This window comes from Dromiciops gliroides, chromosome 2 (genome assembly GCF_019393635.1).
Source record: "Dromiciops gliroides isolate mDroGli1 chromosome 2, mDroGli1.pri, whole genome shotgun sequence".
Lineage (NCBI taxonomy): Eukaryota > Metazoa > Chordata > Mammalia > Microbiotheria > Microbiotheriidae > Dromiciops > Dromiciops gliroides.
The window spans coordinates 246,257,250-246,272,331 of record NC_057862.1 but is presented as its reverse complement, the minus strand read 5'-3'; the positions used below and the strand labels follow the sequence as shown (position 1 = coordinate 246,272,331).

The window sequence follows — 15,082 nt, the reverse complement described above, 5'->3', positions numbered from 1 at the left end:
AAAGAAAAAGAAATGCTGAGTAGGATGCTCTCAGAAAAGCCTGGAAAGTCTTACATGAACTGATGCAAGGTGAAATGAGCAGAACTAGGAGAACACTGTACACAGTAACAGCAATGTTGTATGATGATCAACAACGAATGATTTAGCTACTCTTAGCAATGCAATGAACCAAGAAATTTTTTGTAGGGCAATGAGGGTTAAGTGACTTGCCCAGCCTCACATAGCTAGTAAATATTAAGTGTCTGAGTCTGGATTTGAATTCAGGTCCTCCTGAATCCAGGACCTGTGCTTTATCCACTGTGCCACCTAGCTGCCCCCAAACCCTGAAGTTTCAAAGGACTCATGATTTTAAAAAATGCTGTCCTCCTCCAGAGAATGAAATGATGCAATCTGAATGCAAATTGAAGTATAATATTTTTCACTTTATTTTTGTGGGGTTTTTTGGAGGGTCTTTTTTTTCATTCACAACATGACTAATATGTTTTGCATCACTGTTTTGCATAACCTATGTCAATTTTCTTACCATCTCAGGGAGTAAGGAGGGAAAGGAAGGAAGGAATGCAAAATGTTAAAAAATGTTAATTTTTTTCACATTCAATTGGAAAACAATAAAATATTAAAATTTTAAGAAGCTTAAAAATATACAAAAATAAAGTAAGTTCCTTGAGGGGACTGTATTTTTGCTTGTATTTGTATCTTTAGCTCTTGGCCCAGTGTCTGGCACAGAATAAGCTCTTAATAAATGCTTGTTGACACCTCTTAGAAAGGAGGAGGAGTTAATTCTTCCTTTGACCAAGCTAAGGGGTGATTGATAGATTAATTTGACTTATTTAACAATGACCTCTATTTGGCTATGCTACAATATTTCTTGTCAATCTCCTCCCTTCCCCTTCTCCCTCCCCCACAGTTCTAGGCCTTTTCTGTTCCATCTAAACTCAGTCTTATATGATAGACCACAAAAGTATTAAATTTCACAATGACTTGTTTATTGCTCTTTTTTTAAAGTAACAGTTAAAACATTGGTGCAAAAATCAACTATCTAAGTAAGTGTGGAACATAAACAGGGAATAGCAAAGAAGCAGTTACAAAAAGATTTTCCTTCTTGTTATTCAAATATCCAAATAGGTTCCATGATGTCTGAGTCTCTGAGAACAGAGCATAAAAATTTACCAAAGTATTAGTGGCTGTTCAGAAAGAAAGCATCTCCCTTCCTTTCAGGATAATGTTCCATTATTGTAGCATTCTGGAGTTGGTACAAGTTTCCCAAGATATTACCATCACTGCCAAGTTTCACTCTCTAACACTTCCAATGACACAAATACTACCATATCTTTTCTAGGTCTAGATAATATAATAATGGAATATACTGAGTGATGTTTTTTATATGCCAAATAAGCAGAAATGCTTTCAGAGTGCAAGGCAGCATGGGTTGGTGAAAAAATACTAATTCGAAATAAGAGGACCTGAATTCAAATCCCACCTGTTTGCTACCTTTTTGACTTCAGGCAAATTATTTGAACCCTCTGGATCTCTGCTTCCTCTCCTATAAATGAGGGATTTGGACTAAACGGGAGTACATGGGTTAGGGAAGAGAGGAGCTTTGTTTCTAAAAAGTGTGTCATCATTTTCTATTGATCAAAGTAACATGAAATTTCTTTTGAACACCTGGATTGTAAAGAGGAAAAGGGTGATTAGAAGAGATTTGAAAGGTTAGAATTAAGAAAGCAATTTGGAGAAACTAGAAATTTTATTCATAGTTCAGAAAGAGTTTTACTAGAGAGCAAACAGCAAAGGTAGCACCAGATTTAAAAGGAGTTTGTGTAACTGATAGCCATCCCCAAATTTAGGTAACAAGAGGCTGACTGAAGTTTAATAGGAAATGTTTTGTGGGGTCCCTTTAGTGAAAAATGCTGGTTTGGACATTCTTGGTATGGAAACTGCTTCTGATTTTGTAAATCAGCAACTTGTCTGTTATTTATAGATGAACAGCAAGGTTATTTGCCTTGCCCATGGTCACATAAACAATATGTATTAGAAGTATAACTTGTGGGGGGGCATCTAGGTGGCACAGTGGATAAAGCACTGGCCCTGGATTCAGGAGAACATGAGTTTGAATCTAATCTCAGACACTTGACACTTACTAGCTGTGTGACCCTGGGCAAGTCACTTAATCCTCATTGCCCAGAAAAGAAAAGAAGTATAACTTGAAACTTGCTCTCCTTGATAATCAGATCAGACTTCTAACTATTTCACCATGTTGTTCCTCTGTAACAAAATTACATCTTTACAGATGGGGAGAGGGGAGGGTGGCAAAGAACCCAACATACTAATTTCCCTTTAACCTCTCTATCTTCTTCTAATTCTTTTATAGCATTTAACATCCTGGTCAATGTTGGAGTTGTGTTGACATACCCTATCCTCATCTCCATCGGCACTGTGCTCAGTGTTCCTGGGAATGCAGGTACCAGGGCACTTTGATATTTTTACAAAGACCATATGGACTCATTTTGTACCCTGAGGTGCTTCCTTCAGAATGGTGGATTATGTGCTTTGCATCGGGAGATGTTTTAAATTATTCTGGAGGTGATAGACAACAGAGTCACTAATTTTTTTATAACTATAGTCTGTTTTTTGCTTTCTTGCTTTTGAGATTAAATATTGGGCAGCTGGGTGGCAGAATGGATAAAGCACTGGCCCTCAATTCAGGAGGACCTGAGTTCAAATCCAGCCTCAGACACTTGACACTTACTAGCTGTGTGACCCTGGGCAAGTCACTTAATCCTCATTGCCCTGCAAAACAAACAAACAAACAAAACAAAAAAAAAAAGAAGGAAAGAAGAAAGCTGGGGAACAATTTTTATGGCTAGTGTTTCTGATAAAGGCCTTGTTTCTCAAATATATAGAGAACTGAGTCAAATTTATAAGAATGTAAGTAATTGGGGGCAGCTAGGTGGCACAGTGGATAAAGCACCAGCCCTGGATTCAGGAGGACCTGAGTTCAAATCTGGCCTCAGACACATGACACTTACTAGCTGTGTGACCCTGGGCAAGTCACTTAACCCTCATTGCCCTGCAAAAAAAATTTTAAGAAAAGAGATTAAATATCAAATGTATTGTTTTTGCTGCATGTAATCTCCATGATGAACAAAAATGGTGGCATTTACAGTACACTATCCTATTGAAACAAAATTTGCCAAGGCAAACAAGTGCAAAAAAATAAATAAAGGTCTGTGGTTATCCTCACTCTACCACTAGAAGAAAACAGTCCCTGTGAAAGACTTGTCATCCAGCATAGTTATAGATAGATATTCATTTATTCATGCATTCATTCATTCAATAAGCAATTTTACTGGGAATCTAATATGCACAAGGTATTGTGTCAGGCACTGGGGGAGATATAAAGATGGAAAAAATAGGGTTCCAAACTTCAAGGGACTTACAGGCTATAAGAGAAAATAACATGTACAAATAAACATAATAAGCAGAAAGTAGAAAGAACCTAATAGAGTTACTAATAAAGTGCAATGGGAATACAGAGGAATAACTCACATAATGAGTGAAGGCTTCAGGGAAGTTGTATTTGAGCTGAACATGAAAGAAAGTATAAGATTAGGGGCAGCTAGGTGGTGTAGTGGATAGAGCACGGGCCCTGGAGTCAGGAGGACCTGAGTTCAAATCCAGCCTCAGACATTTGACACTTACTAGCTGTGTGGCCCTGGGCAAGTCCCTTAACCCCATTGTTTCACCAGATAGATAGATAGATAGATAGATAGATAGATAGATAGATAGATAGATAGATAGATAGATGGATGGATGGATGAATAAACAAACGAATGAATGAATAAAGAAAGAAAGAAAAGAAAACACAAAAAGAAGAAAGTATAAGACTTAGAGAGGAAAATGGGAATGGAGAAGGGATTTCAGATAGGGGGAATAACATTAGAAAATATGAGCTTTGTATCTGTGTGGGGGAGGGGGAGAAGGGAGAACTACTTTTAGTGATTCTAGAAGTCCTGGGAAAGAAACACAAACCTATACTAGGGTATTCTTTGGTTTTTCTCTCCTGCAGCTGTGGATCTCCTGAAACAGGAGGTGATATTCAATGTTGTCCGACTGGCTGCCACCATTATCATTTGCATTGGGTTCCTGCTGATGTTGTTGCCTGAAGAGTGGGATGAAATCACTCTGAGATTCATAAACAGCCTGAAAGAAAAGAAAAGTGAAGAGCGTGTAGATGATATGGCTGAGTCCAGTGTGCATTTAAGAAGCAGGAACAGAGCCAATGGCACAGTGTCTATACCACTCGCTTAAAAAGTGACAAACTTTTGAATGCACGTGGATGTATATTCTGTGAATATAATTTTCTCACTACTTGTATGCTAAAATGACAGTATTAACCTTGAAATCAGAATGAATCACAAGTGAAGTGACACTAACAATAAAAGTTTACATTTATACACTTATCAAGTTACAAGTGTAAATAACCATGATTTTTTTTATTAAAACATTTTCATCCTTGTTCTTTTTCTTCCTTTTCTTCCCCTTCCTTTATTTCACTCATGAAATTATTTAAGGGTGTATGAGTCTTCACTTTACACCTTATTTACATATTGAAGGAGTATGACTGTAGTTTGATCTGCTTTGCCATTAATAGGAGCTCCATAAATGGCAAATTGGGAAGTGAAATTGATTGACTTTGTAAATTCCTTCTAGTCTTCATTTGAATGTTATTGTCCCTAGCAGTTTGAGAGAGCACTAATTTGGATACTCAAGATTACTATGGAAGTGAAACGATCTAGGGATTTTGTCTCAATTGTTATTGGATCATCTAGAATTGTAGAACTTAGATTTGAGAGGGGCCTCCAAGGTCATCTAGACCTTCACACTCTATTTTGAAGAAATCCCTACTACAAAATCCTTGTTAAATAGTAATTTAGTCTCTGTGGGGACACCTCTAGTGAGATGGAACTAGGAAGCCCATTTCATTCTTAAATTAGAACAAAGTTGTGTTCTCTTGAAATTTCTATATGTGGGTCTAGCTCCGTGAACTGAGACTACAGAATAAATCTAACATCTCTTCCATATGACAGCTTGATTAGGGAAGATTTCTTAAAGAAAATGGCATCTGAGCTGGGTCTTGATTTCAGAAGGATTTGATTTCCCTTCTGCTACCTTAGAGAACTTTTCTTCCTCATTCCCTACATGAATTTGGCTTTCATCCTAAGAACTTTTAATTCTTTGACATGATTCAGAACACTTCATCTTCTCCTTTAATTCAATTAAATAAATATTGTGTGCCTACTGCATGTATTAAACTGTCCTAGGCAGTTGAAGATCAGACAAAAATGAAAATAATCTTTGTCTTCAAGAAACTTATGGGATTAAAAAAAAGGGATCCACCTAATATAAACAAATAGCTAATGATAGGAAGATAATCATAGTACAATCCAATGGATCGCTGAAAAATTCTATTTTTTTTTTCATTTTAAACTATTTTATTGATGCCATTTTTCTTCTTCATCTTGGTACCTTTCTGGGTTTCCATGGGAGTTCTCTATGATTATCCGTGAAAACTTTCCCAGTAAACTGCCTGTTTGCCACTCCTGAGTTTTTATTTGGTGGGAGGGGTCTGTTTATGTGTGTGTGTGAATGTGTGTGTGTGTGTGTGTGTGTGTGTGTGCATGTATCCTAAGGAGTCACTTTTAAAGCAGTCTATCTACTCTCTTATGTGCTTCCCTAGTCCCTATTAGGATTTTAGGATCATAAATTTAAAGCTATAAGGAGACTTAATGGCCATTGAATCCAACCCTCTCATTTTACAGATGAGGAAACTGAGACCCAGAGAGTTTAAGTGATTTGGGTAGAGTTACACAGTGAGGAAGTCCCAGAAGTGGCATTCAAACACAGATCTTCCTGACTCCAAGTCAAATGTTACCCTACCCCATAGTCTCTCTCAACACTGAGACCAATCTAACTTACTTAGTCACATAGCTAGTAGGTATTGGAGACACCTCAATCTTTCTGACTCCAAGTTTAGTCTATCCACTAAACTAAGATCTGTTCAGATATAAGCAATGAATTAGTAACAATTTTTCTTCAGTCATTTTTCAGTCATGTCTGACTCCTTGTGACCCTATTTGGGGTTTTCTGGGCAAAGATACTGGAGTGATTTGCATTTCCTTCTCCAGCTCATTTTATAGATGAGGAAACTGAGGCAAACAGGGTTAAGTGATTTGCCCAGGGTCACACAGTTAGTAAGTATTGGAGGTTGGATTTGAAGTCAGGAAGATTAGTCTTCCTCACTTCAGGCCCAGTACTCTACTACATCACCTAGTTGTCCAATTAGCACTAGCCAAAGGTTATTAAATCCAACCCCTTTAAGCAATCAATCACTAGACATAATCAAAACCAAACAAAGACCACTGTCTAAAGTATTTAAAAATTACTTCCTAATTCTTTCCTGGATTTGATGCACTGGTCCCCCAGTCACAACTGTTAAGACCTGAAAAATCTTCAGCAACTAACTTGAAATAATTCCTGTCCCCTTCCCCCATCTAACTTATTAATTAGGAAGTAGGAAAATTTGGAAATGTTAACTCTATCAGAACTATCCTCATTCTAGGGGCAGATGATCTCATAGTTATGTTGGGGGGAGGGGCTTGCCAGTTTCTTTTGATAGATTCTTACAGAAGTGTGATGCATTTCCTCCAACCTGAAAGAATTTCCAGGTCTCCTGGTCATCATCAGTATATCCTGAGAAATGAATAAAGTCAAGTTGAAATTTATAAACAATTGGCAACGACTGGCGGGGGTGAGGACCTATTTACTAAAAGGGTTCCCATCATTGTAGATGAAACAGTCAAAGAAGAATAATAACATTTCTCCCCCCCTCCCTTGCTCCCTGCCCCTATTATCCATATGACAGTGCGGAAACTGCTCTTCTGGATTTTTTTTATCTCCTTAAAAATCCAATATGAATATCCTTGTTTAGAGAGAGAGTGTAAAGATAAATAAGATAATGAATGTGAGAAATCTTATAAGAAAGGTACTAAACAAAGATATGATTAGTAAATATTAATCAATTCATTATCCAAAAAGATTTTGTTCAGGCATTTCGAATGCACACAAGAGCATTTGCATAGTGTTATAAGCATTGCTTTCCCTTGCATTTAAATTACTGCTAAATCAAAGTACTCATGGGCTGATTATAGTGACTGAATGAAGATTGCCATTACTAACATGACATTTAAAATTGCATATTGGCATCTTTAAGAACTGAGTTGCTTTTTCCCCTAATGATGATTCATTTTGTGAAATGGAGCCTGCTGCCTTTATAAGCACTAATTCAAAAGTTTCCATGATTAATTAAATGCAATTAGCAGTTTATTTTAAGAAAATCCTCCAATTATGGTACCTATTCAACAAGCATTTATTTAAAGCTGTGTAGAGCACTGTTAAAGTCACTGTTAATAAAATTATCATTATCAGTAGCAATAACAACTCACATTAGACATAGTACTTAAAACATAGACCCTGTCTACAAGGAGCTTACAATCTAGCAAATAGAAAATTACTCCCAACACTAAAATCTAATGCAGCTATGTGACACAATGGATTGAGTGCTGGGCTTGGAGTAAGGAAGAATTGAGTTCAGATCTGGCCTCAGAGACCTACTATCTGTGTGACCCTGGGCAAGTCACTTAACCCTGTTTATCTCAATTTCCTCATCTGTAAAATGAACTGGAGAAGGAAATGGCAAAATACTCCAGTATCTTTGCCAAGAGAACTGTAAGTAGGGTAACAAAGAGTCAAACATGATTGAAAGGACAATGCATGAGAAGTAATCACTAATAATGCTTTTAAGATCTGTTTCCAAATTAGTGGGACATTTCTTGTGATTTCTGTGGAATAAAAGCATTCATTCAATCTTTTTCAATTCTGCTGGGTAATTCAAGAGAGAATAGTTGATGGCATACAGTTGACATTTTATTTTTAAAATTTGTTCTGAAATGTGACTTATAATGTCTTCTCATGGGTCTCCAAATCCAGAGCTTTTATACCTAACGAGAGTTACCTCAACTGTCCTTTTGTTCATGTATTTCACACCAGTACATTCTATTAAACTCACAGACTTATGTCAAGAGAAAAATTTTACCTCAATTAATCTAAAGATATGCAGTTGGATGGAAAGCCCATTGAGGAAGTCTATCAGGCCTTCCAGAAGGACAATGAACTAATAGGACCTGAAACTGAATAGAAAATATGGTTCAATCACATTTGCAAAATTATGCAATGCTTTCAATAGTTCCAGACTACTCTTTATTGCAAAAGCCCATGATTTTTAACACCAGTATTCTCCTGGTGATTCTGTATCACTGTAAATTCACAGAACAGCATGGTCTCTGAAGAATGACAATTGCAGGTGACCCAAAGAGCAAAAGACTCATGGTGGGTATAAAGCATACTATAGCATATTAACAATGACTTGTGTCCACTGTACACCACTGTATCCATCAAGAAATAATATTCTTAGAAATAATGGATTCTAGAAAGGGAAATGAATAATAAAGAGGGCAGAATAAAAACACCTCCTTGAAAAGGGACATTACAAATGAATGTGACTGAAACAAGAATGAATGAGGTTCAGACTGAGATAGGGAGCATTAGACACCTGGCTTTTATCTAAGGGGGGGAAGGAAAGGGAAAAACACAGGGGAAAGAAAAGTAGGTAGACAGACAGAGACAGATAGAGACTGAGAAAAAATACAAAGAAACAGAGGTTCAGGCAGAGGGACAGAAACAGAGAGAGAGAATAAAAGAATATTAATAAAAAGTAACTCAAGGAATTTAGGATTGGAGTGAATAATTGGAGGGAACTGAGGAGGAAGATGGGAACCAGATTAGATTAGTGTAAATAAAACAAACTTCAGAGACTAAATACTGATTGAAAAGAGGATTTGTATGAATGCATGTGTGTGTATATATATGTATATACACACGTATACTATATGTGTGTATGTATATGAAGAGGTTATGTGTGTATATACATACATCTCTGTGCATATATTATACAGATACTTATGTAGTATGTAAAAGAAGGAAACAAAAACTTAATTATAACTTTGAATATGAATGGATTAAATTCCACAGTAAAAATAAAGACAATGGAGGAATGGATTTAAAAATTAAAATGAAATTAAATGAAAAATGAAAAAATACTTCCTGCAACAAGAAACATATTTGAGACAGACACACAGAGAGTGAAAATTAGTGAATGACATGAATTTTTTTATGTCACAGAAAACTCTTATGAAGATGGATTTGCAATCATAATTTTACATAAGGCAACAATAAAAAGGAATACAGTTGGGGCAGCTAGGTGGCGCAGTGGATAAAGCACTGGCCCTGGATTCAGGAGGACCTGAGTTCAAATCCAGCCTCAAAGACTTGACACTTACTAGCTGTGTGACCCTGGGCAAGTCACTTAACCCTCACTGCTCCACAAAAAAACAAACAAATAAACAAAAAAGAATACAGTCAATAGAGACCAATAGGGAAATCACATTATGCTTAAAAGAATCATAGATGATAAAAAATAATATTGTTAATATATTATTCAAAATACCAAATGGCATAGTAGCTCAATTTTTGTTTTGTTTTTTGAGACTGAGTCTTCTCTCTAATCCATTCTAGAAGTATATCATCCTCTCATGGGCTTGATACCATTGCTGATCTACATGGAAGGTTGGACTTGTTTCATTTGTTCTGAACTGGGCTGGTTTGTCCCTCTTTACGCACCCGTATGGCCCCTAATCCCAGGGGTTCACTGTATTGGTGCCAGACTTATTGAAGACTTATGATTGCTTTACCCATACTGCAGCTCAGAGCTCCCAAGTTCTAGTGATCTACCAGTCTCAGTCTCTCCAAAAGCAGTGAAAATAATTATGTGCCACCATGTCTGGCTATAGCTAAGTTCTTAAAAAACAAAAGTAGATTAATTATAAAAAAGACATTGGTAGTAACATAGTAATTATGGGATAAGTAGTAACATTTCTCTTTCAAAACTATATAAATCCAGTAGAAAAGAAATGTAAACAAAGCAGCTACTCATTATTAGACAACTTGAAAAAAGCTATGATATATGAATCTAATGAAAGATTATTGTGCAGTAAGAATGATGAATATGAGAAATTTAGAGAAACTTGGGAATATGTGTATGAATAGATGCAGAACTAAATAACTAGAACTAAAAGAACAAATATGCACAATGACAGAAACAGAGCAAATTATAATAGCCAGTATTTGTATGGCACCTACTATTTGCTGCCTCTAAAAACAAAATTAAAAATTACTGAAAGGAAGTCAAATCTAAGCAAATGAAAAATCAAAAGATGTTCTTAGAATAGATAATGAAACTTACTTCTCTCTTCAGAGTAGACAGGGACTATGAGGGAAGAATCTTTTATTTATTTTCCAATGTGGTCACTGTATCAGATGTTTTAGCTTGTTTTTCTTTGTTTCAAGGGAGGACTTAATATGGATGGAAAGGAGGAATGCTTGGTGGTTGGTTTGTTTGCGGTGTTTTTTCCCTTCCAGAAGTGACTGTGATTATATTTATATAAACCATCAATAAAACCTATAAAAATAAATAAGTAAAAATATCAACCCTTTGATCCATCTGTAGCATTAAGTATATATCCTAAGGAGGACTGTCAACAGGAAACATCACATCTATGAAAAATACTTTATAAGCAGCACTTTTATGATGGCAAAGAACTAGAAAGAAAATGGGAGCCCATTAATAGGAGAGTGGCTGAACTAATTGTGGTATAAGAATGCAAAGATTAGGGGCAGCTAGGTGGTGCAATGGATAGAGCATCAGCCCTGGATTCAGGAGGACCTGAGTTCAAATTTGGCCTCAGACACTTGACACTTACTAGCTGTGTGACCCTGAGCAAGTCACTTAACCCCAATTGCCTCACCAAAAAACCAAACACAAACAACAGCAAGAATGAAAATATTGTTTTCAGAAGAAAAGGAAGACTGAATATAAAGAATTCAGGAAAATTTGGGAACAGAATGATGAACTAATATATAATGATTACAATAACTTAAAGGAAAGGAATATGATAAATCATGAGAACTGTTCAATGCACTGACTAATTATAACTTTAGTGGACTAATGATGAAGCAAACCTCACTTCCCTCTGTTAATAGGTGGTGAGCTATACATTCAAAATTAAGCACATAGGGTCAGGCATGATCAATGATTTTATTTGTTTTCATTTTTTAAATTTTTAATTAACTTTATTCTTATTTTTATAAGATGGTGTACTGCTGGGGTGGGTTAGGAGGCAGTAAATGAGGGAAAGTCATTGGAAAGTTATAATAATACGAAAAAGAGCCTTAATAAAACATTTATTTTAAGAAGTAAAGAAGAAGCAAAGTAGAATGTGTCATGTCCCTTTGACCAGTTTCTCCAAACATGTTTCGCCATGACATTCTTAGTCAGTGGAACTAATTGCATGACAAGATTAGTGATTTGGGCTCAAAAGTCACTCCAACCATATTTGGGTTTCTTAACAAATAGATTATAGACAAATCAATTTTGCTCATTCAGGCATTGAAAGTCTGTTAATTTTGTTTAAACTCTTTCTGTCAAGATCTAACAAAGGACAAATCATCTGGAGAAGGACAAAACAATCAATCAAAGAACTGTATGTAATGAAGACTGTTGCATGGAGCATGCATTGTTGTTGCTGTTGTTGAGTTGTTTCAGTCATGTTTGATTCTCTGTGACCCTATTTAGGGTTTTCTTGGCAAAGGTATTGGATTGGTTTGGCATTCCCATTTAGAGCTTATTTTATAGAGGAGGAACTGAGGCAAAAAGGGGTAGGTGAGTTGCCCAAGATCATACAAATAGTAAGTATCTTAGGCTGCATTTAAACTCAGGTCCTCCTGACTCCCAGACTAGTACTCTATCCATTTAACCACCTAGCTGCTCTGGGAGCATGCATAGAGTTGTCCTTTCTGATTCTAACTATGTGGGAGCTTTGTGGCCTTCTTCTGGCCATGTTTGACTCAGAGGTGAAAGACTTTGCTGTTTGAAATGATGAATCTTATTGGCAATTTAACAGGAAGAGCTAAGGACTTAGTAGATATTCCAAAGAGAGTGTTCCCTGCTCTTGAGTCTCCCTCATTCCTTCTGGCTGTGCATCATGTCAAGATGTTTCAAACTAGGGCAGTTTGCCCTAGCCCTGATCCTGTCTGAAATGCACCTTTCAGGGAATGAAGACATGTTTAAGTAGGCAAGTCTGAGCTTGGGCTTTGGACTACCTATTTTATGCTTGTTCTTTCCTGATCTTAGATGAAAGATCTATCCTGAGAAGGAAATGTTTGAACTTAGAGGTGACCTTGAGAGTTTGAGAAGTCAAAGTTTTTGTGTGCTTTTTGATTATAACCAACTGATGACAAGAAGTTATTGGGATTTATTACAGTGATTCTGAAGGTGATGATCACCAACAAGAAAACTGGTCCACTCTTTTCCTTCTCTTGAGATGGCAGACCAAACAACAAAACAAAACAAAAAAAATCCAACTGCCCCAAAAGGACCAAAGGAAAAGAAGGTCAAAAAGGAAGATGTCGTCAAAAAGGTGGTGAAAAGCCTCTAAAGCATTACAGCCAGAACCCAGTCCTGGCCCGAGGGATTGGTAGATACTTGAGGTCTGCCATGTATTCTCAGCATGCCATACAAGTGGAAGTATGCTTCACCAAAAATCTGGATTGAAAGGAGAAAGAAAGAGAAGGTTCCTGCTACCATCTCAAAGCCAGTCTGTAGTGATAAGAACAGAGGAACCCAAGTAGTAAAGATTCACAAAATGCCTAGGATTACCCTACTGAGGACACGCCTAGAAAGCTGCTAAGTCATGGTAAAAAAAAAAAAAAGCCCTTCAACCAGCAAGAGAGGAGACTTGAATCCAGCATCACCTGCGGCATGGTTCTCTCATACTCATTGGCCACCACAGGGGAAAGCGAGTGTTTTTTCTGAAGTAGCTGGCTAGTGATTTGCTACTGGTGACTAGACCTCTTACTATCAACCATGTTTCTCTACAAAGGATTCATAAGAAATTTGCCATTGCCACCTCTATCAGGGTTAACCTTTTGGGAGTAAAAATTCTAAATAATTTTACTGATGCTTACTTTAAGAAGAAAAGGCTCTATAAACCTAGACACCAAGAAGGAGAGATTTTTGACAAAGAAAAAGAGAAATATGAGATTATAGAGCAACACAGGGTTGATCAGAAAACAGTGGACTCAGGTAGCTAGGTGGCACAGTGGACAGAGCACTGGCCCTGGATTTAGGAGGACCTGAGTTCAAATCCGGCCTCAGACACTTAACACTTACTAGCTGTGTGACCCTGGGCAAGTCACTTAACTCCAATTGCCCAGCAAAAAAATAAATAAAAGAAAACAAAACAAAACAAAACAGTGGACTCTCAAATCCTGCCCAAAATAAAAAAAAATTCCTCAGTTTCATGACTACCTGCATTCTATATTCTCTCTCTCCAATGGGAGTCTATTCTCATAAACAGATGTTTTAAATGCTTTGAAAAGAACTCATTAAGATATTTGGAATAACAACAGAAAAGAACGGAAAAGAAAAGAGAAGAGAAGAAAAGAAAAGAAAAGAAAAGAAAAGAAAAGAAAAGAAAAGAAAAGAAAAGAAAAGAAAAGAAAAGAAAAGAAAATTGTCCAAAGCCTGGCCTGTATTACTTGAAAACATAAATCCAGAATTAAGACAGTGCAGAGTCTAGGTCAGATGCAAAATACCTAATCAATAATCCTGAAAACTTCTTTGTGTTATCATAAGGCTTAACCTTTTCAGAGAACATAGTATGAGTTTTAAGTTGTTACTGAGTCCTGTTTTACCCACCATGAGCCCTCAGTTGCATACCATGAGTCTTTTATGTGTATTAGCATTACTTTTGTGTGAAGGAAATAAATACTTGTTCCATATCTGATTAATAGTATTATTGTATTATATTGTTGGGGCAGCTAAGTAGAACAGTGAATAGAGCACCAGCCCTGGATTCAGGAGGACCTAAATTCAAATTTGGCCTCAGACACTTAAAGATTACTAGCTGTGTGGCCCTGGGCAAGTCACTTAACCACAATTGCCTCACCAAAAAAAAAAATAGTGTATATTGAGTATCTTTCTAATCTTTCTTATCTCTTCCTTTTGAGAATATCTTGGTTGTTGTCCTTTGTATTCAAAGAGGACCAAAATGAGATCACTGTGTTGGGGTCACTGTACAGTGTGTCTGACTGTGGCTGATCAAACCAATATGAGATTGGACGACTCTACCACAGGTAAGGTAAAGATAGCCTATATGAACATCTGGGATGGAACATGAGGCAAAACCCAAGCTTCTAAGTAAATTGCCACTGAGACAGCAGGTTTTTAATAAGCTGAAGAATGTGACATAAATAAGCCCAAGCCCCTATCGCATTCACTCCAGGCTCTCAAGGACTGAATCAGGAGAAGATCCAAAATAGAGGAAAAGGCAGTGGGTAGAATGCCTCATTCCCTTATATGCAGTGGTAGTTATCTTTGTTTGATGCCAGGATTCTTTTTTGAGGGGCTGATTTTAATTAGTTCCAAGGGTTTAATCTCTGAAAGCCCCATGTACATATATATTTGAGGCTCATCTGACTTTGCTTTCTTTTAAACTAAGCTTAGTTGTGCTTTCATCACATGAATTAGGAGCTCCATTTGGTTTGCCCTACATGGTGGCAATGAAATATTAGAGATAATTTCTGGTGCCCTGCGTGTGCAGACTCAGAATTTTTTTTGTCCAGCTCTCCCATGGAATGGTTTTATGTGCTGAAGGAAATCATAGAAGCTTTTTCATTTAGGACAATTTGATTTCTCACATGAGCCTGATGGAGTGATTTTCCTCATTTTACAAATGCATTAGATCAGATATATAAAATAACTCAGATGTTTCAATACAAATCAGGACATTTGTTTGTGATCTACATGCCCTCTTAATGACAGTATTCATTATACATCAGCATTTAT

At 36.7% G+C, this 15,082-nt stretch overlaps 1 protein-coding gene and 1 pseudogene across 1 annotated transcript in view; both read left to right on the top strand.

Moving 5' to 3' along the window:
- SLC35F4 (solute carrier family 35 member F4) overlaps window positions 1-4,447 on the top strand; it is a 293,627-nt gene extending 289,180 nt beyond the window's left edge. The window contains exons 7-8 of the mRNA XM_043985476.1: window positions 2,372-2,461; window positions 4,070-4,447. Coding sequence (XP_043841411.1) covers window positions 2,372-2,461; window positions 4,070-4,311 — 332 coding nt within the window. The 3' untranslated portion in view covers window positions 4,312-4,447. The remainder of the gene's footprint in view (window positions 1-2,371; window positions 2,462-4,069) is intronic.
- A 5,263-nt stretch (window positions 4,448-9,710) lies between these two features.
- On the top strand, window positions 9,711-13,326 carry LOC122738647 (annotated as a pseudogene).
- The last annotated feature ends 1,756 nt before the right edge of the window (window positions 13,327-15,082 follow it).